The sequence below is a fragment of the Hemitrygon akajei genome, chromosome 1 (genome assembly GCF_048418815.1).
Source record: "Hemitrygon akajei chromosome 1, sHemAka1.3, whole genome shotgun sequence".
NCBI lineage: Eukaryota > Metazoa > Chordata > Chondrichthyes > Myliobatiformes > Dasyatidae > Hemitrygon > Hemitrygon akajei.
Window position 1 is genome coordinate 52,834,554 of NC_133124.1, and position 26,178 is coordinate 52,860,731.

Genomic DNA, 26,178 nt, shown 5'->3' on the forward strand with positions numbered 1-26,178 from the left:
TGCAAAATTAATCTGGATGTTCAGCTTGGTCACCATGTAAATGTGGATTGCTAACCCTAATAAACAAATGCAGTACTGCAAGAAAGGAAATACTTATATTTAAATAGTGTATTATATAATTCATAATGAGCAGGACTTTCTGATAAAAATAACTGTAGGGATTACTTTATTGTAAGCCTGTTAACAGACTTCAGTGATTGTGCATGTTATAAGCTGTATATAACCTTAGTGATTCAGTCAGTATGAACTGTATATCATAATAGCGAACCAATCCTGCTGAAGGCCACTAGTGGCACCAAACAATTTGAAAGGACAGGTGATGTTATACTCTATTAATTGTCATATCATATAAATTTCAAATTCAACATTTAACAGATGTTTGGATAATAATAGGTTTGGAGAGCTATGATCCGGCTGCCGGTTGATGGGAATATGCAGTTTAAATAGCTCGGCAGGGACTAGATGGGCTGAAGGGCCTGTTTATATACTGTGCTTTTCTATGACCCTATAAAGAGGAATACCTCAATGAGATTTTAGAAAGAAGGACAGACAGAAAGACAAAAGAGGCAGACATTTTTAAAAAGTTATATATTTCTTCCATACCAACAATGATTAAAATATGGAAGAGATTCTAGAGCTTACAGGTTGTTTGGCAGTAATTAAGAAATATTACATTGTTAAATGGACTTACACTGGCATGCCTAACAAGTCCTAATCCAGTGACACTTATTGGCAGGATCAGTCTTATGTATCAAGTAAGTGGAGCATTTTCATGCCATCCCATTCATTTCAGCCTTTTATTGAAAGGCATATGTGAGGGCAGGCCAGTTCATACAGCAATTGCTTAACTTTCACAGCTACTGGTAATTGCATTGTTCTGTGCAGTTCACAGACTTTGGTTGTGATACATACAAAACACTAGAGGAACTCAGGTTTAAGATGGTGCTGGTGAAGCACAGCAAAGACTTGCTAGGAACAAACAAAATAAACAAAACTATAAATTACTGTATTAATCACACTTTTTCTCAGACATGATCGCTGCCTGTAACTTCCTTTTCGGAACTGAGCTTTTGAACCGCCGGCACAACCTGGCATTTTTGTGGTGTAAGTGGAAGTCTCAAAGGCGCAGGACAGGTGTGAACTGGTCAAACCGAGGCACATGACCCAAGACCGCGAGTGTGGACTGAACCAATGTTTGCCTATTGATGGAGCAGACTTGGAGGCGATTTGATGCAGCAGAACTGAGACGAAGCAGAGTCCAGGCATCAGGACACAGGCCTGGTTCTGAGAACAAGGAACGGCCTAAGGTTTGGCCAATTTATACGCTGGACTAGATTAAAAAACTCAGGGTGTTGGGTGTGGAGGCAAGTGATGGGCCAATGTTCAGCTTGCTGCAACACGAGGTTTAATCATCTCTGTCTGAACTGAGGTTGTGGCCCGTAACTAATAGGTTCTTGGATCACTTGCGACTGGTTTTGTGGCTGTGTACTTACTTTCGTGAACTTCAGCGCAGAATGTTATTTGTTTTCTTTTATTGTTTGCATCATTTGTTTTTCTCTGCACATTCTTCCTTTTTTTACTGGGTTCTATTGGATTTCTTTGTTTTGTGGCTGCCTGTAAGGAGGGAAATCTCAAGGTTGCATATGCTATACATACTTCAATAATAAATGTTCTTAGATCTTTGAATAAACAGTCAACATTTCATGATAAAGGGTCTCTGCCTGAAACATTGACTGTTTATTTCTCTCCATCAATAACTGCCTGACCTGCTGAGTTCCTCCAGCATTTTGTATGTGTGCCCAGCATCTGTTTCTTGTTTTATGATTGGTTGAATTGTAGAATTCACTTATTATGATTTGTTGGCATGATGTGCAGTTCATACAAATTCCAGATGCTTTGTAGAGAGATTTGTACTTTGCCTTTGAAGGGATGGTAAGAATCTCTAGAGCAAAAGCCCTCACAAGGTTTTTAATTACATATGTGTGCAAGTACATCATGAATCATTAGAAAGAGGTGCCATAGACTCGGAAGGTGTTGAATCATTGTGGATAGAACTAAGAAACTGCAAGGGTGAAAAGACCCTGTTTGGAGTAGTGTACAGACCCCCAAACAGTAGTAAGTATGTTACCTACAAGTTACAACGGGAGATAGAAGATGCATACCCAAAGGGCAATGTTACAAGTCAAGGGGAACTTCAATATGCATGTAGATTGGGAAAGTCAGATTGGTTGCTGGATTACAGAAGGGGGACTTTTCTAGAGTGCCTACAAGATGACTTTATAGATCAGCTTGTGGTTGAGTCCACTAGAGGATCAGCTATTCTGGATTGGGTCTTGTGCAATGAACCAGAATTGATTAAAGAGCTTAAGGTAAAAGAACCCTTAGGGGCAAGTGATCATAATATGATCAACTTCAAACCTGAAATTTGAGAAAGAAAATTAAAGTCAGATGTATCAGTATTACAGTGGAGTAAAGAGAATTACAGAGGCATGAGAGAAGCATTGAGAACTGGCAGAGATGAGGGCAGAGCAGCAATGTCTGGAATTTCTGGAGCAATTCAGAAAGCATAGGATATATACATCCCAAAGAGAAAGAAGTATTCTAAGTGCAAGATGGCACAAGTATGGCTAACAAGGGAAGTCAAGGCCAACATAAAAACCAAAGAGAGGGCATATAATAGAGCAAAGATTAGTGGGAAGTTACAGGATTGGGAAGCTTTTAAATCACTACAGACAACAAGTTTAAAAAGTCATTAAGGTAAAGATGAAATAAAGATGAAAATAAGCTGGCCAAGAATATTAAAGAGGATACCAAAAGTTTCTTCAGATACAGAAAGCATAAAAGAAAGGCAAGAGTGGACATTGGGCTACTGAAAAACGATGCTAGAGAGGTAGTAATGGGGGACAATGAAATAGAGGATGAACTGAATAAGTATCTTCCATCAGTCTTCATTGTGGAAGACACGAGCAGTATGGCGGATGTTCCAGGTGTCAGGGGGCATGAACTATGTGAAGTTACCATAACAAGAGAGAAGGATCTTGGGAAACTGGAAGGTCTGAAGGTAGATAAGTCACCTAGACCAGATGGTGTACACCCCAGAGATCTGAAGGAGGTAGCTAAAGAGATCGTGGAGGCATTAGTAATGACCTTTCAAGAATCACTAGATTCTGGAATGGATCCAGAAGACTGGAAAATTACAAATGTCACTCCACTCTTCAAGAAGGGAGAGAAGCAGAGGAGAGGAAATTATAAGCCAGTTAGTCTGACCTCAGTGGTTGGTAAGATGTTGGAGTCAGTTCTTAAGGATGAGGTCTCAGGGTACTTGGAGGCACATGATAAAACAGACTGTAGTCAGCATGGTTTCCTCAAGAGAAGGTATTTCCTGACAAATCTGTTAGTTATTTGAGGAAGTAACAAGCAGGATAGACAAAGGAGAATTGGTTGATTTTGTATGCTTGGATTTTCAGAAGGCCTTTGACAAGGTGCCACACATGAGGCTGCTTAACAAGCTGCAAGCCCATGGTATTACAGGAAAGATTTCAGAATGGATTAAGCAGCAGCTGATTGTCAGGAGGCAAAGAGTGGGATTAAAGGGAGCTTTCTCTGACTGGCTGCCGGTGACAGGTAGTGTCCATAGTGGTCTGTGTTGGGACCGATTCTTTTTACGTTATATGTCAATGATTTGGATGATGGAATTGATGGTTTAGATGCAAAGTTTGCAGATAATATGAAGATAGGTGGAGGGGCTGGTAGTTATGAGGAAGTAAAGAGGCTACTAAAGGACAGACGGATTTGGAGAATAGGCAAAGAAATGGCAAGTGGAATATAGTCTCGGGAAGTGTATGGTCATGCACTTTGGTAGAAGAAATGGAAGGTTTGACGATTTATTTGACGATAAATGGAGAGAATATACAAAAACGGAGACACAAAGGGACTTGGGAGTCATTGTGCAGTATTCTCTCAGATTAATTTGCAAGTTGACTCTGTGGTGAGAAAGAAAAATGCAATGTTAGCATTCATTTCAAGCTGACTAGAATAGAAAAGCAAGGATATAATGTTGAAACTTTATAAAGTACTGGTGAGGCCTCACTTGGAGTATTTTGAACAGGTTTGGGCCCTTTATCTTAGAAAGAATGTGCTGAAACTGGAGAGGGTTCAAAGGAGATTCACAAATATGATTCCCAGATTAGTCCTGACGAAGGGTCTTGGCCCAAAACGTCAACAGCGCTTCTCCCTATAGATGCTGCCTGGCCTGCTGTGTTCCACCAGCATTTTGTGTGTGTTCCCAGATTGAATGGTTTGTCATATTAAAGGTGTTTGATAGCTCTGGGTCTGTATGCAATAGAATTCAGAAACATGTGGGGTAACCTCAGTGAAACCTATTGAATGGTGAAAGGCCTTGATAGAGTGGGTGTGGAGAGGATGTTTCCTATGTTAGGAGTGTCTAAGGCCAGAGGACACAGCCTCAGAATAGAGGCGCATCTTTTTAGAATGGAGATAAGGAAGAATTCCTTTAGTCAGAGGGTGATACATCTATGGAATTCTTTGCCACAGGTAGTTGTGGAGGCCAAGTCTTTATGTATATTTAAGGCAGAGGTTGATAGATTCTTGATTGGCCAGGGCATGAAGGGATATGGGGAGTGTTACGAATGTGACGCAACTCTGAGGGGCCGAAGGGAACAAAGTCGCCCCCTCCTTTTTGAGAATCGCAAGATCGCTATTAATTTGGGTCTGGGACCCAGGAAAAGAGAGAGAGACATCCAGAATACACAAGGTTTGGAATGTGTCCTGACCTCAGCGAAACGGAACCACTGATAACGGCCATTGTCTCTTGGAGACGGAATTGTGTATTGAGTACTGTACTATTCATTGAAACCCCTCAGGGGACAACCAGAGTGGGCTGGTTGAGGGATTGCATCATCCCAAACTGATTGACATCTGAGACCCCATGAGTAAGGATAAAAGAGGGTCTGGGGAACAACCCCTTTAGACGCACCAGGAGAAACGCTAGAAATCCCGTGACAGCGTTTAATAGTGACAGCTGGTGGGGGCTCGTGTGCATCCTCCCTTGCCAGGGTGGCGGGCTCCTGACGGAAGAACGGTTTAGCTAAAGGAGAGGCCACAAGTGAAAGGCCACGACAACGAGACTCCTGACGGATCGAAATCATAAAAGGAAAAGCTGGCAAGTTTTTCTCCAAATCTCTCTCTCTCTCCAACCATTGCAACAAAGCGGTCCCCAAAGGCTGCAGCCTGTATGAACTGAGTGAACTATATATTTCCATCGGACAATACATTATCCCCTAGACAACGAAAAAGCTTATTTCTTATTGATTATTATTATACCCGCACTTTTAGATTTAGTATTGACGACGTATATTATCTGTATATTTGCATTGATAATATTTTTGTGTATTTTTTACTAATAAATACTGTTAAAAATAGTATCATCAGACTTCAACGGACCTCTCTATCTTTGCTGGTAAGTGACCCAGTTACGGGGTTCGTAACAACGTGGGGCCTCGTCTTGGGATTTGATACCAAATTGGAGGGTCAGTAAATCGGGCTTTTAAACTTGGATCTGGTTGCGCGGGTAACCAGACGGGAAACCAGCAAAGATGGATGTAGACGAATTTATAGAAAACCCGACTCTGGAGGCGCTAGAGGCTGCCACAAAGTCGGACTTGATAAATATTGCGAAAGGACTAAACCTCGCAGAGGTGAGGTTGTCAATGAAAAAGCGGGAGGTGCGGAGGGCCATAACTTAGTATTATATTGTGAAGAATGTGTTTTCTGCCGAGGTATTGGAAAATATCCCTGAAAAGGTACCAGCTAGTGGGACGGCTCGGTTAGAGTTGGAGAAATTAAGGTTGGAACATGAAATTAAGTTAAACACAGCTGGAAGCAGCTGAAGAGGAGAAGGAAAGAGCTGAAAAGGAAAAAGAAAGAGCCAAAAAGCAAAGGGAGCATGAGCTCCAGCTAAAGGAGTTAGAGGTGAAAAGGGAGCAGGAAAGAGCTGAGAAGCAGAGGGAGCATGAAATTAAGTTAAGACAGCTGGAAGCAGCTGAAAAAGAGAAGGAGAGAGCCGAAAAGGAGAGGGAGTATGGGGAGAAGGAGAAACAGAGGCAACATGAGATGGACCTGGAGAAGTTAAGGCAAGAGCGAAGAGCTCAAGGGCCAGACCGAGGGGAGCGGTTTAATGTTAGTAGGGAGTTTAGGTTAGTACCTCTGTCTGAGGAGACGGATGTTGATAGTTATTTCTTGCACCTTTATTTGAAAAGGTGGCAGTGAGTCAGAAGTGGCCCAAAGATCAGTGGGTGGCGTTGTTACAAAATGTGTTAAAAGGGAAGGCACAACGGGCATATGCGACGTTGTCCATGGAGGAGAAGCAGTCTGAGAATTATGAGAAAGTAAAGGAGGCCATTCTTTGGACCTATGAATTGGTACCTGAGGCCTATAGACAAAAGTTCAGAAATTTAAAGAAAGGGTGGAATCAGACGTATGCAGAGTTTACCTATGAGAAGGGTGTGCTCTTGGATCGCTGGTGTGCAACAGAAATGGTGGAAGAGGATTTTTGGCGTCTCAGGGAGTTAATTCTGATTGAGGAATTTAAAGGTTGTGTTTCGGACGATATCCGGATGTATTTGAATGAGAAGCCGAATAAGTCCATATCCGAATTTGCTAGGTTCGCAGATGAATACGCCCTAACCCACAAGACAAAGTTTTCCTCGAATAAAAGTTACCAGAAAGACTGTGGGAACGGTAGAGAAAGCCCCCCGGCTGAGGCAGAGATCCAGCCGGGAGCTAGTGGTAAAAATAAGGAGGAGAAAAGGCAAGACGGCAGGAGAGGTCCTGGCTTGACCTGTTTTAATTGTGGAAAGGTGGGTCATATTGCATCTAAGTGCCTTGTTCCGAGGAAGGAGACAGGAAAATGGAAAGCAGCAGTCCCTACAGGATGTATTGTGGTGATCAGTAAATCGACGAGAAAGCCCCAGGTAGACAGAATACGAGAGGGGCCTGAGAAATTTATTTCAGAAGGAACCGTGTCTGTGAAAGAGGGAGACACACCAGTTCCAGTGCAGATCTGGAGAGACACTGGAGCTGAGCTGTCATTGATTCACAGTACGGTACTAGATTTTGGTTGCGAGACTGGAGAGGTAGCTTTGAGAGGCATAGGAAAAGGGACAGAAGCGGTGCCTTTGCATAGGATCATTATAAATTGTGAGCTGGTATCTGGACCAGTTGAAATAGGGGTGCGATCAGAATTCCCGAGAACTGACGTAGACATCCTTCTGGGTAACGATTTAGCTGGTGGTGACATTTGGTCGGCCATGGAGCTGACGAGCCAGCCTGTAAGTGTTGAGGACCCGCCCCTAGTTTCCAAGATCTATCCTGCATGCGCGACCACTCGCAGCATGTCGAGAAAGTCAGCTGAGAAAGAGGCCAGTATCGATTTGGCTGAGACATTTTTACCGACTCTGTACCAAGAGGGGTTAGAGGGTGGTAAAACAGAGAACAGGGAGGTGAAAGAGAGTAAGGGAAAGGAGATAGACCTGCCCTTAGCCAGGAGGAGATTTATAGAGGCACGGAGTAAAAATGAGAAACAGATAAGGCTGTTAGAAGGTCCAGGGTTGGACATGGATGATCTGTCTGGCTTGACAGAACTGTTTGAAGAAGTTGAAAATTCTAAAGGTGTTCCCGATAATGAAATGAGGGCAGTCCTAGATGAAAAAGATGCCATTACCTTGAAGAAGTCTGCTGGGTTGGCAGATGAGGTTGTTTCAGCCCGTAGGGTTGAGTGTACTCCGGAAGGGAGTTGCCCAGAGAGTAACTGGGAGGATCAGGGGAACTTAGAATTTGAAAAAGGTACGGGTGTTGAAAGCCTGGAAGAGGCAGATGTCCCGTTTGAGTGTGTTCAAGATGTGGATGCACGTGGTACTGAACCTAGTAATGAAACTCAGGAAAAGTCTGAGGTATTTGATTCGGTTAAAAAGGAATGCAGTCCTTGTGGGTCAGATGGACTTGGTTCAGTGAAGAAAGGGTTAACCGTGGTACTAGTGGGAAGTGAGCATTCCCAGTTGTTTGTGTTCGAAGGTGTGTTAAAAGTTAGTGAGGAGATAAAAGGTGGTGAGGTGAATATTATTATTGAAGGGGAAGGGAAAAGTGTAGTTCCTAAATTGAATGAAGAAAATTTAAAGTCTGGATTGATGTCAGAAGCAGCAACCAGGCTGCAGGGACAAGGGCTTGTTAACACGGTGCCTGCGAATCAATTACAGTTTGATTTGGAATGTAACGGTGCCCCACACGCTATTGTTATTCAAGAGTGTGCTGTGAAGAGGCAGAATTTGAAATGCTGTTTGGACAAAGAGGGATCGCTTGCAGATTTTAAACTGAAAACTAATAGCATGAAGGGTCCTGAAGATAAAATTAATGACTTGCTTAAAAATAAAGAATTGTGTGGAGATTCAGCCAATGGGCTAAGTTTGGAAAACATTGTTGATAAAATAACTCCTATGAAAGGAGCATGCAAAAGCCTATTCCACACTGGTATACAAGCTAACCACGTGGGAGTTAACTGGAAAAGGGGCGAGGGTTGACAGGATGTCACTTTAAATAACAGGATCCAGTTTTAAGGGATTTCGACAAAGCATGTAACTAAGACAACCCCATGGAAGATTGACTGTTAAGTTTGAAAGTAAAATAAAGATTAGTATTTGCATGAACTTTTGTAATATACACGTAAGCTAAGATCACAACTCTTTAGTTTTTGTTTGCTGAAGAAAAAGGAATAAAAAAAGGTGGTTATTAAATTGGAGTCTGATGCTACAAGAATTTATTAAGGTACAAGATGTTAAGATATTAAAGGAAGTGACAATGTAATCGCTGTTTAGATGCTGAATTGAAGGTATAACTGTATTACTCTGTAGTGAAAAAAACTCTTTTTGTATTGTGTTAGATTCTGAAATCCTGTAAGACTCTGTATTAATTAATTTTTACCTGTGGTAAAAATCTTAGAAGGAAGGGGGTGTTACAAATGTGATGCAACTCTGAGGGGCCAAAGGGTACAAAGTCGCCCCCTCCTTTTTGAGAATCGCAAGATCGCTATTAATTTGGGTCTGGGACCCAGGAAAAGAGAGAGAGATGTCCAGAATACACAAGGTTTGGAATGTGTCCTGACCTCAGCGAAACGGAACCACTGATAACGGCCATTGTCTCTTGGAGACGGAATTGTGTATTGAGTACTGTACTATTCATTGAAACCCCTCAGGGGTTGAGGGATTGCATCATCCCAAACTGATTGACATCTGAGACCCCGTGAGTAAGGATAAAAGAGGGTCTGGGGAACAACCCCTTTAGATGCACCAGGAGAAACGCTAGAAATCCTGTGACAGCATTTAATAGCGACAGCCAGTGGGGGCTCATGTGCGTCCTCCCTTGCCAGGGTGGCGGGCTCCTGACGGAAGAACGGTTTAGCTAAAGGAGAGGCCACAAGTGAAAGGCCACGACAACGAGACTCCTGACGGATCGAAATCATAAAAGGAAAAGCCGGCAAGTTTTTCTCCAAATCTCTCTCTCTCTCTCCAACCATTGCAACACAGCGGTCCCCAACGGCTGCAGCCTGCATGAACTGAGTGAACTATATATTTCCATCGGACAATACATTATCCCCTAGACAACGATAGAGCTTATTTCTTATTGATTATTATTATACCCGCACTTTTAGATTTAGTATTGACGACGTATATTATCTGTATATTTGCATTGATATTATTTTTGTGTATTTTTACTAATAAATACTGTTAAAAATAGTATCATCAGACTTCAACTGACCTCTCTATCTTTGCTGGTAAGTGACCCAGTTACGGGCTTCGTAACAGGAGAAGGCAGGAGATTGGAGCTGAGAGGAAAATTAGATCAGCCATGATGAAATGATCGAGCAGACTCGATGGGGCAAATGTCTTATTCAGCTTCTATATCTTATGGTCTTATAACCTTATTGAAGGCTACTGGTGTTCAGTTGCTGCTGGTCTCAAAATCCAGTATAATATGTCAGAAAATACCTCCAATTTATTCTGATATATTGCCACTATTATTATCTAAGCAGTTAAGCAGCCACCTTACACTTTTGGTAATTTAATAAATGACCAATTAGAAATTTGAGAGAGGAATCTTGGTCACTACAACTCTTTGAGTAATGCCTTGGGACTTTAAAGATCCACTTCCATTGGCAGATACTAATTAAGTTTAACTGAAGCAGTTTCAGTTTCCTCAGCTATTACACTGTGCTGGCTTAGGACAAGGAAAAGCCATCTCAAAGGCTTTTACTTAAGCAGAAATGATATTTAAGACCTTAGTAATAAATGCATTTTATGCCATAAAAAAGGATTTAATTTAGTGTGGAAAAGACCTGTGAAAGTTTAGATTTAAGACAATTGATGGAGGCAAGAGAAGATTTAGATAAATCATGAGAGAAAATTAATGCCAGGATAAAGAAAAGCTTATGGTGCAGAGACCTTCACTCAAAATCCTCCAAAATTAAACTTCAAATTGAGTATAAGTGTCTGGTTGCTAAATGGATTCCAAGAAATGGCATTCATAAAAAAGAAGCAATATATATTCTGATTGTCTTTATATTCGAACAGACTGTTCAAATTTTTCAGAAGAGATTCAGATGGAGTTTATATGGCTGAGCGTATGTGAAACAGAAGAATTTTCACCATGGGAGATATATTAGGAAAGGATTGGTGGGTAATTTTAACCCCCAAATCTGACATATATGCTATGCATTGGAACAAAAATATGCTTGTTTCAAATATTGGATGTGGGTGGAACAGGTTCACTGAGGAAACAATCCATCTGTGTGTGTGGGACAAGTGGATAAGGCTAGTTATTTCTGATACTGTCACTGCAATGCCATTGCTCCCAATCTGATTAGGAAACCACAAGGATTTCAAGTCTCTGCTGATTTCACACCCATATCAGACCATCCATATTCATTGACTCTGACCTCTATTTCACTTCCACTTCCTGGCCATCGCCATACAATCCAGTGTTCACCATCACCATCATCTCCAAATATGTCTTCCCTCCTGTCCCAGACCTGCCACCTATCATGCAGTGCTTCCTAAAACATCTCTGTTGAGCACCTCATCCACTGGCTGCTGCATGAAACCACATTCATCTGTGGCCTCCCTCACTGCTATTGTCACTTCAGACCCAGAACTCCATGTGACACACCCCACAATGTTCTTCACTTGTATACCTAATCTCCAGAGGAACCTTTCGCCATGCCCAATGTCTGACCACCATATTCACCTTAACACCAGCGATCATTCTTATTCTGAGTGCCACTTTGAATCAGGTCTCCAGTTCCAACCTAATCCCAGGCTGTCCAGATAAAATGGAGGAAGGAACCATAAAGAGCCAAGATCTACCATCCAGTTCTGCTGTGAGTAAGCATCCAAGTCTGGTCTTAGAGTGCCCCTTCAAGTCTGAACCACTTCCTCTCTCGCACACTTCATGATCCTCTCCTTCATCACCACAAACCCTGAAATATTGTGGGTCCAACTGCTAAAACACATTGGCTGTTGGCTGCAAACCAGACAAAACATTTTAAAGACAAATGCAGGTTGGCCAGTAAAGCCCTCCAAACCCACCTTCAACAGCTTCTTCCTATTTTGACTTGTAACTCAGTGAATATGGAATTGGAGACAGAGAGACAGAGACAGAGAGAGAGAGAGAGCGAGAGAGAGAGAGAGAGAGAGAGAGAGAGAGAGAGAGAGAGAGAGAGAGAGAGAGAGAGATGCCTTGTGTGATGATGGGGGAAGTGTTGAGTGGATAGAATGGAGTAAGGTTAGAGAGGTAGGTGAGAGCAAAAGGGAATGAGGTAGTGAATAATTGTAACAATCCAAAAATCACATGGAATGAAATGAGATCAGAGTTGGGAATATTATTTTTCAGAATATATCCAGGTTCTCTCTGGCTGTTAACTACAGAGAAATTTAGTTCTCTGCACATCTCTAACTAGCCACATGGTAAATGGTCACAGATTAAAGGCAGGTAAAGGCCCAGCTGGAATTTCCATAAGACCTTAAGACCATGAGATATAGGAGCAGAACTAGACCATTCGGCCCATCAAGTCTGCTCAGCCATTCAATCATGGACTGATCCAATTCTTCCAGTCATCCCCACTTCCCTGCCTTCACCCCATGCCCTTTGATGCCCTGGTTAATCAAGAACCTATCTATCTCTGCCTTAAATACATCCAATGACTTGGCCTCCACAGACATTCCTGGCAACAAATTCCACAGATTTACCACCCTCTAGCTAAAGTAATTTCCCTCATTTATCTTTGTTGTTCTTAATTCAGGGATTGATGAACTTCACCCCACACATTCCATGCACACATTGAAACTTTCTCCTAGCTTTCTGCCATTCCATTTAAGCCATCACCAGGCAATGCTGGATATGGAGTCTGGGCTACATATCCCACTTTCTCATGGCAAAAGGTACCAGCATAACAAAATAGAAAGAATGAGAATATCCCTTTACACAGTGCTGTTCACAGCCATAAATTTCCCAAAGTGCCTTCCAGCCAATTATTACATTTGAAGTGTTGTCTCTGTGGCATTGTAGGAAAGCCACAAAGTAAATGGGGCCCTCCCACACACAACAGTGACTCAGCACCTGTTGCTTGAGAGATGCATGCCGACCTAAACATGGGGTTGTATTATGGGACTTTTTATGTATTTTTGATAGGATTATGGTTTAACACTTCAGTTAAAAGCCAGGACATCCAACAGTGCAGCAGCCCATTAGTACTGTGCTAGATTGTTAGCTGAGTGTTTATAGGACAGAAATGTGCAACCTTTCTACTCTGGTGAGGGTGCAACTTTGGTTGAAAGCCATCCTTTGAAGAATCTGTCTCAGTGATTCCCAACCTTTTGTAGCCAACCTCCCCCCCAAAGTATTTGCATATTTTCCAACAACCCATTAAAGCACCTTCATATTTTCCAATGTCCCCCTAAAGCACCTTAAAAAAACTGCCATATACTAATATGAGAAAAATTATTCTGCTTTAAATTTTTATTTGTCTTTAAACCTGTGCACTGTACAGCAGATTTGATATCTGAGCTTGATGGTTTTTAGCAAGAGTTGAAATGTCTGGTTCAGGTTGTGACAACGAAAGCCTTAAGTCCCCATGTGTAACAATGTCCAAGCAGTTTCTGCTTTTTGTATGTTGTTCACTGCACTGAATCCTCTTTCAACAAGGTAGGAGGATGGAAATGCAATGAAGAGCGGTTTGGCTCTTCTCCAAAGACCAGGAAGCTTTGTATGGTAGTGTAGCAACATACCACAAAAGCCAACATTTTTGGAAAGCATTTTTGCTTCTTCATCATTCTGAGTTTCGATACTTTCTTCTTGCAAGCTCTCTTCCTGTTCTTCCACCTTGCAAAGAAACGGGTTAATACTCATTCTGGAATTTTCAGATCATTCAAATCCTATCAAGGTCGTTTTTAGCTTTCTTGGCAAATGACTCAAGTGTGCAACGCTTTTCAAATGTTGCTTTCATCTTCTGGAACCATAAGTAGCCTTTTCAGGGTGTCTTTTATGGAAGTGTTCCTGCAATCTTGATGGTTTCGTGGTTTCATTAGACAGTATAATATTACAAATAAGACAAATGGGGCATTGCTGATCTGACGGGAATGGAATAAAACCATACGCCAGGTATGTGACAGTGTATTGATACACTTCCTATAGTTTCTTAGCAGGATTAGAATTCAAGACTTCACTGCCTTCAGGCACATAGAGATCATGCTGGGCATATTTATCTGTCATTAATGGGGCTATTTTAAAATAAGAAATTAATGCAAACTGGGAATGCCTATCAGATGGAGACAATGGTAGTGAGTTGAGACGGATGGAATGATAGAAGCAGCAAGGCGAAGACGATCACAACAGCAAAGATTACGTTGACAAGGGTTCCGATTGAATCTGAATGTTAGTTGGATTAGAGCTGGTGTTCAGCAAGCTACCTTTATATGATTCCAGTTAGGGCAATTGACCAATCACATAAGGTCTTATAATCCTCAAAGATGGTTCTTGACCGACCACCTATCATGCAGTACTTCCCCAAAAACCAAACATATGAAGCCAAGTTGCTTTGAACACCTCAAGAAGAATCCCCAGGGTCTGTGGGTTCACTAATTGGCTCTACTTTGCCTTTTGGCTCTGGCCAGTGCTGTATCATTGTGTGTCCTGTTTTCTGTAGATCTGTGGAGAAAGCTCAGAGGGTGTACTTAACTTACCAACTGTTAAATTGGATGAACTTGTGCCATGCCACGAGTCAAGGGGAACTGTTGGGCAGGGCACCCTGGTTGCTAAATTATGCATCCCTAATAATGCTTGTTTGGCTGGTATGGTTGCCGAGTTTCAGGCGTGTGTGAGGACGAGTGTTCACCGCCTGCTGAGTTATGGTTCTTAATGTGTTCCAGTGCCTCATCCTATTTTTTGGAAGTGCCCACTCTACTCATGGTGGGTCATGTCTCTTGCCTCAAGTTAAGGAGCCTCTTACTGCCCCCCGATGACTTATATTTCCCCTAATGGCCCCTTAAGACATATAACTGCTCCTGTTGGGAAGCTTAAGCTCTTCCTGAATGTTTGACTTTTTTGGGGGGGATTTGACCAAAGGCATTTTTCAAATTAAAGTATTTTCCTTGTATCTCTCCAGATATCATCGTCTTGATTGGTTCTGTGGTGATTGTTGCAAATACTCCGCATGTTGCGGATGGACCGAAGAGGAGGCACATGGAAACTTTTAGGTTCCGCAATTTGTTCACACAGCAAGGTCAGGAAGTCTTTTCAGAAACCGAATAAAATCTTTGGCTAATCAGTGAACCAGAATCTGATTTAATACTTGCCATTATTTATGTTTACTGCTTTTCAAAAATGGATCCAATTATAGAACAAACACGAGGAAATCTGCAGATGCTGGAAATTCAAACAACACACACAAAACACTGGTGGAACGCAGCAGGCCAGGCAGCATCTATAGGGAGAAGCGCTGTTGACATTTCGGGCCGAGACCCTTCGTCAGGACTAACCGAAAGAAAGATAGTAAGAGATTTGAAAGTAGTGGGGGGAGGGGGGAAATGCGAAATGACAGGAGAAGACTGGAGGGGGTGGGATGAAGCTAAGAGCTGGAAAGGTGATTGGCGAAAGTGATACAGAGCTGGAGAAGGGAAAGGATCATGGGACAGGAGGCCTCAGGAGAAAGAAAGGAGGGGGGGGGAGCACCAGAGGGAGATGGAGAACAGGCAAACAACTAAATATGTCAGGGATGGGGTAAGAAGGGGAGGAGGGGCATTAACGGAAGTTAGAGAAGTCAATGTTCATGCCTCCAACCTGAGTTTGGATTCATTTTGACAATAGAGGAGGCCATGGATAGACATATCAGAATGGGAATGGGACGTGGAATTAAAATGTGTGGCCACTGGGAGATCCTGCTTTTTCTGGCGGACCAAGTGTAGGTGACTGGGAGACCGTTTCGCTGAAATCAGACTGGGAGATCGTTTCGCTGAAACTTATATATTGGTGAGACCCGACGTAGACTGGGAGACCGTTTCGCTGAAAAATTCTGTCCTTCCAGGTGAGGCGACACTTCACCTGTGAGTCGGCTGGTGTGGTATACTGCGTCCGGTGCTCCCGGTGTGGCCTTTTATGTATTGGTGAGACCCGACACAGACTGGGAGACCATTTCGCTGAACACCTATGCTCAGTCCACCAGAGAAAGCAGGATCTCCCAGTGGCCACACATTTTAATTCCACGTCCCATTCCCATTCTGATATGTCTATCCATGGCCTCCTCTATTGTCAAAATGAATCCAAACTCAGGTTGGAGGAACAACACCTTATATACCGGCTGGGTAGCCTCCAACCTGATGGCATGAACATTGACTTCTCTAACTTCCGTTAATGCCCCTCCTCCCCTTCTTACCCCATCCCTGACATATTTAGTTGTTTGCCTGTTCTCGATCTCCCTCTGGTGCTCCCCCCACCCTCCTTTCTTTCTCCTGAGGCCTCCCGTCCCATGATCCTTTCCCTTCTCCAGCTCTGTATCACTTTCGCCAATCTCCTTTCCAGCTCTTAGCTTCATCCCACCCCTTCCGGTCTTCTCCTATCATTTTGCATTTCCCCCCTCCCCCCACTTCTTTCAAATCTCTTACTATCTTTACTTTTTTTTTAGTCCTGACGAAGGGTCTCGGCCCGAAACGTCGACAGCGCTTCTCCTTATAGATGCTGCCTGGCCTGTTGTGTTCCACCAGCATTTTGTGTGTCCAATTATAGAATCTGGTTTTCATTCATCATAAATTCATCTCAGGTTGTCATGTGATGCAGCAGTAACAGAGGATATAAGTTAAGAGAAAATATACAGTTTTTTTTCCTTCCAGGAATATTGAATATCAGCCCATAACAAACTATCTTCACTGACTGAACATAGATGGAGCAGGATTCTATAGTTTGTACAGTGGAATTTTGGAAGTTGCCATTTCTTATAATAGCAGACATTTTGTCTGGTAGCATGCCAAAAATTGATGAACATAAAAGCAATTTGCAAAAATGGTATGTAAATTTTTCATCTAAAATTAGCACAGCTTTCATGAATGGTTGAAAATCAAAGCATCAGAGGCATTTAGGATGGAATGCGTTCTGTAGTCTTCAGTACACAAATCTAAGCTTTGAGGAACATTTGGAAGTGTAGAAGATAGGCTTTACAGAGAAGAAGAAACTGATCTACTCAGAAACATCTTAAACTAGAAATGTGCGTGATGTTCATTTCGGACTCCAGTACATAAGGGAACAAATGTGCCCAGAGCTGATCAGGCCAAGCATTTGGTGAGACTCTGCCTGAGCAAACCCATATGATTTCCAGAGCTAAGCCATGGCATCAGGCATGGTGAGCTCTTCCCCACATAGGCCTAGCTCTGGGAGCTTAGCAAAGGCAAGGGTTAATTGAACTAGAAGTAATGTATCTCCATAAAAAGCTAAGCAATATTTGTTTCAATGTCAACACGAGTGAATCTGCAGATGCTGGAAATAAATAAAAACACAAAATGCTGGCAGAACTCAGCAGGCCAGACAGCATCTATGGGAAGAGGTAGTGACGACGTTTTGGGCCGAGACCCTTCATCAGGGCTCCTGATGAAGGGTTTCAGCCCGAAATGTCGTCACTACCTCCTCCCATAGATGCTGTCTGGCCTGCTGAGTTCTGCCAGCATTTTGTGTTTTTATTTGTTTCAATGTGTCCACTCATGGACTGTAACGACCACTAGCATTGCCAGTTTTATCATCTGTTCTTGCAGCCCCTGAACAGTTAGAATTCCACCATGTGGAGTTATTTATGCTCAAATTGGTAAGAACTGGATGGCTTTTAACAATTCTTTGAGGGTGCATCTGGGACCTATGTGTTTATCCACTTGAAAGGCACTAATAGATCTTATCCATGTTTCTCAGGAACTCATCACTGCCTGGTACATTGGATTCCTATCACTCATTTTGGCCTCATTCCTTGTTTATCTGGTTGAAAAAGATGATAATGCCAGAAACAGTACTCAAGACTTCAATACCTATGCAGATGCACTGTGGTGGGGTTTGGTAAGTGATATTGCTGATGCTATTCAGTCAAAGAGTGAGGAAATAGTTTGGCTTTTCTGAGATTGAAAGACTTTTTGTTCTTGTACGCAAAATATTCTCTGGTAACCAATCATAAGTTTTCAAATAACAAACACAGAAAATATTAAAAATATTTATCTCTTTTTATTACAGATTTCCAACACGGGTAGTGTTTTATTTTTTTAAAATTCCTTAGCATTTCATTTGCATTTCAGTGAATTAAAACACCTACTTCCAACTCTGAAAAGAATCGTGTAAAGAAAGTTTTTATTACATTTGTCACATTGCAACTGTGCTAAACATGAGTTAGTCTGCTTGTGGAGTATTGTGCATCATTTTGATCACCACATTACAGGACTAACATAGGCATAGAATAGAAAATGCAGATAAGATTCACCTGGATGTTGCTGTAGTTACAAAGACAGATTGGATAAGTTGGGTAGTCTGGAACTGGAAGGCACAAGTTTGAAGTGAGAGGGGAGAAGTTCAAAAGATATCAGAGAGATAAGTTTTTTTACATAGGGGATGGTGAATATCTGGAAAAAAAATGCCAGAGATGGTGGTGGAGGCAGGTACAATTATAATAATTGAAAGACGTTTGGACGGGTACTTGGATAGAAAAGGTGTAAAGAACTGTAGGCCTAATTCAGACAAATGGGATTAGGGTAGATAAGCATCATGGTTGGCATAGGTGAAGTAGATCAAAAGACGTCTTTTCTGTACAATTCCATGATTAATCAATATTTTATTTTACACCACATTCAGATTCAGACTTGCAGAATTGTTCAGTGTTGATATGAGGATGAAAAGTTTGCTGTGCTTTGATGTTGCAGTCAACTCTATCGATTATTGAGGACCACATTAGATGACCAGCGCAGGCTCCTCAGAAGGCAAAACTTGCTGGGAAGAGCAGTCAAATCCAAAAGGAGTCCAGCGGTGAAAGTATTTAATTGGAGTGTGAAAGTATTTAATAGAGCTGGAAGAACAACAATGCTTGTCTAGTTCATACAGAAAAGAAAGACCACGTCTTCTGTAGACTCCCTCCCCTCCCTGTGCACTTACATTATGCTGGGAAATACTGCTGTGATTCCTCAACCTTGAATTTATCTTGAGGGAAATTTCACCTCAGCATCCACTCATGGTCTTTATGCTGACCAATAAAAAGGTTCCAATGATACTTTCTTCAGCATATTTATCAATAATCATAAAAACATGCATTTTTTTCAATTTTCATTCTTGTTCTCTTTCAGCCTGGTACCGTCTGACCCGCTAAATCTTTTTCAAGATTTCCTGTAATGGAAATCTAACAGATCAACTGTGCTCTAAGTAAGGTCTTGTACAGACTCAGCACTGCTTCCTAATAATTTAGTCAAGATGGGGAGAATATGAGTAATCCTTTTAATGCAGGTTCTGTAGAACTTTGGATGCAGAACATGATAGATTATGTGACTGGGCAAAGTGAGGCAGAACAATAGTAAAAAAGAGGCTTGAACTGATAATTCAGTGTCATTGGTTCAAATCCCATCTTAGCAGTTCGGAATTTATATTCAGTTAATTAGATTATAAACTTAGTCCTGCAACGGTGATCTTGAAACCGCCTGATCACTTCCAGTAAGATGGAAGCAATTGCTTCTACGAGGCCAACCAAAGGTATGATTGTCTTTTTTAAAGCAACACACACAGAATTCTGGAGGTGCTCAGCAAGACAGGCAACATCCATGCAAAAAAAGCACAGTCGATGTTTCGGGTCAAAACTCTTCAGCATTCTGTGTGTGTTGCTCGGATTTCCAGCATCTGCAGATTTTCTCTTATTTGTCTTTTTTTTTTTATGATCACAAGACCCTGCTGGACATTAAGAACTTAAAGTACCGCAGGTCTACCCCGTCAGCGAGTTGCTCGGCAGTGAGGGAGCTGACCTGATGCAGATCGGGTTGCGGCCTGTGTCAGAGAGGCATCGGAGGGGTCTTAGGCGATGGCATTGTGCAGCCTAACAACAAGTGATCATCTTAATCACTCTTCTTGTGGTCACAAGACCCTGTTTAACATTGTTAATGTGGAATTCTGCAAGTCCGACTCAGTTCTTTTGGTGGACAGCAGGGGTGGATGGTGGGGGAGCTGTGTGGTCTCGGTCATATGCCTCAAGCACAGTGTTGCATGTTTGCAACCACCCAGGAGAGAGGCATTAGAGTCAGTGCGACTGGGGCAGTGTGGCACAGTGTTCCTCCCCATTGTTCACTCAGCAGAAGACAAGCTGTATTGTGTTTGAATACAGACTGCTGCAACATTCATGGACTCAGGGACTTGGACTATTTTATGGTGTGACTGTATTTTACTGCTATCTTATATGCACTTGCTATTTTAGATGTGTTTGCTCTCTTTGTATACTTGCTGTCTTATGCATGCCAACTGTGCCATGTGCTATGTGTGACTGTTGGCACTCTGGTTTGCACCTCGGCCCAGGGGTTACACTGTTTTGTTTGGCTGTATTCATGTATGGTTGAATGACAATTACACTGGAGTTGTTGCAAAAACCCTTCAGGCTCACTAACGTTCTTCAGGGTATTACCCAGCCTTGTCCTCATGTGACTCCTTATATAGTAAGTTGTTGGCTCAAAATTGCCTTCAGAAATTGCTTAATAAATACTCAGGTCAAGGGCAGTTGGAGATGACCAATAAACATCGCTTGTCCTTGAATTTGGAGTTCATTCATTGAATCTAAGAAAGTTGGAAAAGGATAAAGTTACTGCTAAACTTGTAATATTGTGGCACATTATTCCTTGTTCATAAGATGAAACCAAAAGCAAATCTCCAGCCCAATGTATATTCAAAAAGAGCTAGGTAATTCTGTGGAATTAGAAAGATGTTAATATCTATATAAAAATTATGGAACAGATTAGCAGAATCTCAACATTATATCATAGGGGTTGAACATGAATTATTGGAAGTTGTGCAAAGCTTGATTAAGACAGCATGTGGAGTGCTAAGGAGAGATTTGTTTTGGTTCATTTTGGATTCAGATTATGAAATTTCTGGGATCAGAAGAATTACAGCATGAGGACAAATTATAAATCTGCACTTGTATTCTATGGGAGGTTAAGGGTAGATGTAATCCATGTGTTCAAATCATTTGAAGGATTTGATGGGGGCTTGGTGGAAAGAAACTATTTATTCTGTTTATGAGTCCATGTCAAGGAGAATATCCTTATTAAGAGAGTGAGCCCCTTCAGGAGAGATGTCAGAAAGCAAGTCTTCACATAATGTGTAGTGAAAATCTGAAATTTCCAATAAAATATGGGGTCCAGTTCCAGTGAAAATTTCAAAAGTCAAATGGCTCAATTTTTGTTGTATATGGTGTTGGTTGTGAAGAAAAGGTAAATGATGGTGAAAATCAGATCAGCCATTTATTAATTGAGACTTACCTGTGGTCCTAGAATTTAGTTACTGGGAATTTTTCTAAAATAGCTGAGCTTGTAAAGGGTAATCCACAAGAGGAAGCACTGCCCTAATGTGTCAGACTTCAGACAGAATGTCTGGCTGTATTCCTGGGCTAACCAAGGAATCCTGCTGGTTGTAAATCCATTAGGCATTGGTTCCATTCTGTGCCAGAGTCAGCAAAACCTGGAATGTGAGTGTCTTTAATGGCTTAAGTAATCTTTCAGAGAGCTTCACAAGACGGGGAAGGCAATCCAGCTGGTTGTGCCCATACCAGTTTTTGACAATTTTTTCCTCATTTTTGAACTGACTTATAAAAAATAATGTTGGACCTGATTGCAGCTTACATTTGCAGGCCTAAGCAATGCCATGGGAGAAGAAATGCCTCCTTGTTTTCCATGTGGTCATTCTGGCAATTGTTTTAAATCCTCTTACAATATACAGCAGGAATTCTGGCCTCTCTTGGCTTATAGCATCTGCAGGGTTTGAAGCCAACTGCAGCCACCCAATCATCAGCTCTCTCTGATTGGGTCCCCACCCAGGATGAGCACTAGAGAAGGAATCTCTTTGGTCGAATGGCTTATTTACACTGAGCACGTATAGGAGTTAGTAATCATCGCTCTGAAAAGTGGTTTGATAGAAAAATCAATCCTTGTGAGTTGTCTGAAAGATGTTTCAATGTTAAAGGTTCAAAGTATATCATTATCAAAGTACATACTGCATTTTTCACCATATACTACCCTGAAATGTATGTTCTTGATGGCATTCACAGTAAATCCAAGAAATCTAATAGAATCGATGAGATATTGTGCTTTACTGAACAGTCAAACAACCAGTGTGTAACGTGCAAATCCAAATGGAGAAAAAAACAATAATTATTGAGAATATGCAATGAAGGTTGTGGAAACAGATTAATGATGGGGCAAGTGAAGTTGAACGAGGTTATTCCCACTGATCCCAAAACCTGATGATTGAGGGGTAATAACTGTTCCTGAACCTAGTGGTGTGGGTCCTAATGCTCCTGCACCTTCTTTGAAGGCAGTAAGCAAACAGTTAAACAATTTGATTTAAACTTCATTGGAACAGTTCCCACCTGAGATTCAAATGGAACAAACACAGCCCAGAACATTAAGGCTCCTGCTTTTTTGTAAATTTGTTACTGCGGTGAATTTACAGTCCTGTATTTCCTGATCTTTATTTCTGATTGAGTCAGTATTCATTCTCACTCTAGTTAAGAGTGTTGTAAACAGCTTCATTACAATCCATAATCTGTGAGAGACGCAAGATACTGCAGATGCTAGAATATGGAGGGGAAAAATGAGGTGCTGGAGAGCTCAATAGGTCAATCAACATCTGACGGAGGAATTGGACTGTCGACATTGTGGGTCCAGACCCTTAATCTGGTTTTAAAGTGAATCAGAAAGATGTCCAGAAATATACTGGGAGATGGGAAGCTGGGGGTGGGGGGGGTGTTGACTTGGAAAGGAGGATGTATTCAAGAAGACCTGGTAGTTTAGAAAGAGAAAGAGAGCAAGGTAGGGTCTGAATTTGGAGAATTCCATGTTCATGCGCTGGATTGCAGACTGCTTCAGGCAGAATAGGAGGCGCCGTTATTGCAGCTTCTATTTGTCTTCACTCCGGCAGTGGAGGAGGGTAAGGACAGGCATGTTGGTGTGCAATGGAAAGGGACATTAAAATGGCTGGCAGTCAGGAGCTCTGAATAGTTGTGATTTAGAGAATGCAAGTGCTCAGCAAAGCGGTCACTAAATAAAAATTGGAAGAGCAACACCGCATATTCAGATTACCTGTTCTCCTCCCTTCTCCTCCCCACCCTGTGTTCCAAGCCACCTGCATATCTCCCTGTTTCTTTCTCCTCCCCACCTCCCCACCTACTCCAGTGTGTACCGCCCCCCCCACCGTCCACATCTTCCCACGCCATCTCCCATACTTGTTTCCACTTCACTTTCCTTTCTGATCTGATCCCATCACGTATGCCACCATTTGTTGCCTCCACCTATCTTCTTCCAAACTCTAGTGTTATGTCCACCTGACCCTACCTGCCAATCAATTCCTCTTCACCTGGATCCAGCAATCCCTTGTCAGCTCTTTCCCTCCCCTCATCTTCACCTCTTGATACGGTCTATATCCCCTCCATTCTTTCAGTCCAGATAAAGGTTCTTAATCCAAAATGTCAACAGTCCATTTTGATCCACTGATGCTGCCTGACACACTAAATACCTCTGACAGCATGTTTTAATCCATAACATGTGCCTTTACTTTTCTTTGTGCAGATTACCCTGACTACAATTGGCTATGGTGACAAGACTCCAAAGACGTGGGCTGGTCGTCTGTTGGCTGCAACGTTTGCTCTTGTAGGAGTGTCATTCTTTGCTTTGCCAGCGGTAAGTACCTTCACTTCATGTTCAACCATGAAAAGTAGCCTAAAATCTCCACTGCAGACCTGGAATTGCCTGAAGTCTGCAAAGACAAATTTAAAAATTTGTCTCCACAGCTGGAAATAATGGGCTGAAAAATGGCAGATGGAATTTAATGCAAACAAGTGCGAGGTTTTGCACTTTGGTAGGTTCAACGGGGTAGGTCTCACACATGAACTGTAAGGCACTGAGGAGTGTGGTTGAACAACGGGATACAAAGGAAACAAAGCATCCCAGGTTTACTGGCTTTTAACTGGTTTTCAGTTAAATGTTTCTGAAAAGTTCCAAATATCAAATTCTTTAATGGGTAATATTTTAGCTCTGAGCAAAACAGTGTTGTTCTTGCTGCCTGAGCGGGCAGCTCCCTTCACTGTCACGATGCAGGAGTGTGCTGCCACTTCTTCATTGGGACCCAATTGCACTGAGACATTTATTATCCACCGCTGGAGCTCTGCTGAAGAAATAGCACAAGCAGTGCCGCCGTCTTTCAGGTATTGGAAACAACCTAGTGGAAACCCATGCAGTTACAGGGATGGATCATCCAAACGGCATGCAGACAAGCACCCGACGAAAGGATTGAACCTATGACTTTAGCCACACCTGCTGCATTACAGTGTCGCCTAAATGAATAGCAAAATATGAAAATCAGACCCCTATTGTTGAGGAAATGTATAAACGAGGACTTTAGTGAGATTAATAAATTATTAAATGCATCATTTTTTACTTCACAGTAAATAAGACAGGGTTTTCTGGCCTTCATTTCAGTAAGACTTGTTTTTTTTTCTTGATGTTCCTGTTCTCCACACTAATTACAGACAATAATTAATTGTTAAGTTCATTCGGCACCCCCTTTCCAATATCATCTATTCTACTTGCCCTTCTGCTTGCAAGCCAATGACCTTGGACAAGTAATCAGAAAATAAATATTGATAATGAAAATAAATTAATTGTAGATATATTTCAGCCAAAAATTTACTTGAAAGCTCAGACAGATTACAGACAAAAATACTATGGCGCTCAAAGTACATTTAGCTGCTCAAAAGGTTGACTATAGAACTGTAAGTGGTTGAATAGGTGTTTCCCTAATTTTCATATTTCAGCTGAGTAACCTTGACATAGAACTTTATATGTAGCCGTTTTCATAGTTATGTATTTTGTAGCCTTTTCATTATGTTTTGAGTAGGTAGTTTTCAAGTACATTTGTACCATTTTAATTCTTGTTAAAATAAAAATTCTTCCCTGCACAATTCTTCCCTGCGACACATGCTAGTATTAATGACTACTTCATAATTACCTTTTGTTCTGCCCTTTTCATTTTGCCTAGAGTTAATACTGTGGAAATGGTAATAGAGAGGACTGATTTTGGAGGCTAGATCAATAATCTAGATTTCAAAAATTAACTTCCACCAAAGCAGTGTGACATTTGAATTCAGTTAAATGAAATGTTAAATCAAAAACTAGTATTAATAGCAATGGCTAATGACGGTTAAAAATCCATCAGGATTAACTGATATAATTCATGGAAGAAAATCTGTTCCCTTATATACTTTGGTCTCTGTGTGACTCCAGACCCATTGTAATTGAGTTGACTTTAATTTATTTCTGAGATGGGAGTAAATGTGGACTTGGCAAGAAGACCTAATTCCTCTGAAAAATTTTAAAAGGAGTGCCTTTTCATTTAGATTCAATTTCCGACACCTAGCCAACAACCAGAACTGTCTAACTCTTTTCAGATTGAATATGTTTTCAATATTCCTGTTTTATTTCGGATTTCTAATTGTTGCACTTGATTTTCATACTCCGTGCAATTTTAGAATATTGCTCTAAAGCTCCCTCATGTGGAGATACAAACTGCCGTTGAGTTCAGCAGAGTACTGCATGAAAAACCTGAATAAGCATTGAGCTCACAAGGTGTTTGCCTCAAAAGTTGCTTTTAAACTTTTCAGTACAGTCAGATTCCAACGCCTCTTTCCTGTCTCACACTCATCTGCCTCTTGTTTCTGCCTCTTGTTTCTTCCTCCTCTCAGACCTCCCTGACCCTGAATCTACTCTCCTTCAACATCCTTCTTGACCTCTGACCTCATTCCATACTACCCAAACTAATTCTTCTCCCCTGTTTCTAAATCCTATTCACATTCTCTTTACCCCCTTCTCCTCCCTCCCTCACTGTTTTAGCCTTATGTTTCTGTGTGAGTGTGTATATGCCCATGAATGCTTGACTAATGAGAATATAAGATGTAGTAGCAGAATTAGGCCATTCATCCCTTCGAGTCTACTCCACCATTTTATCATGACTGTTTCCGGATACACCCCCATACACCTGCCCTCTCACCATATCACTTGATGCCCTGACTAATCAGAAATCTATCAACTTCTGCTTTAAATATATGCACGGACTTGGCCTCCACCACAGTCTGTGGTAGAGCCTTCCACAGATTCACAACTATCTAGCTGAGAAATTTCCTCCTTACTTCTGTTCTAAGGGGTCACCCTGTGCCCTCTATTTCTAGTTATCCCCACCAGAGGAAACATCCTCTCCACATCTACCTTATCTAGTCCTTTCAACATTTGGTAGGTTTCAATGAGATCCCCACACACTCTTCTAAATTCCAGTTAGTACAGGCCTAGAGCTGCCAAATGC

At 41.7% G+C, this 26,178-nt stretch overlaps 1 protein-coding gene across 1 annotated transcript in view; it reads left to right on the forward strand.

Annotated features, from left to right (window-relative positions):
- Positions 1-26,178, forward strand: part of kcnq3 (potassium voltage-gated channel, KQT-like subfamily, member 3) — a 438,332-nt gene that overhangs the window by 327,463 nt on the left and 84,691 nt on the right. Inside the window, exons 4-9 of the mRNA XM_073043231.1 lie at positions 376-393; positions 6,937-6,959; positions 11,994-12,030; positions 14,757-14,845; positions 17,512-17,652; positions 23,394-23,504. Coding sequence (XP_072899332.1) covers positions 376-393; positions 6,937-6,959; positions 11,994-12,030; positions 14,757-14,845; positions 17,512-17,652; positions 23,394-23,504 — 419 coding nt within the window. The remainder of the gene's footprint in view (positions 1-375; positions 394-6,936; positions 6,960-11,993; positions 12,031-14,756; positions 14,846-17,511; positions 17,653-23,393; positions 23,505-26,178) is intronic.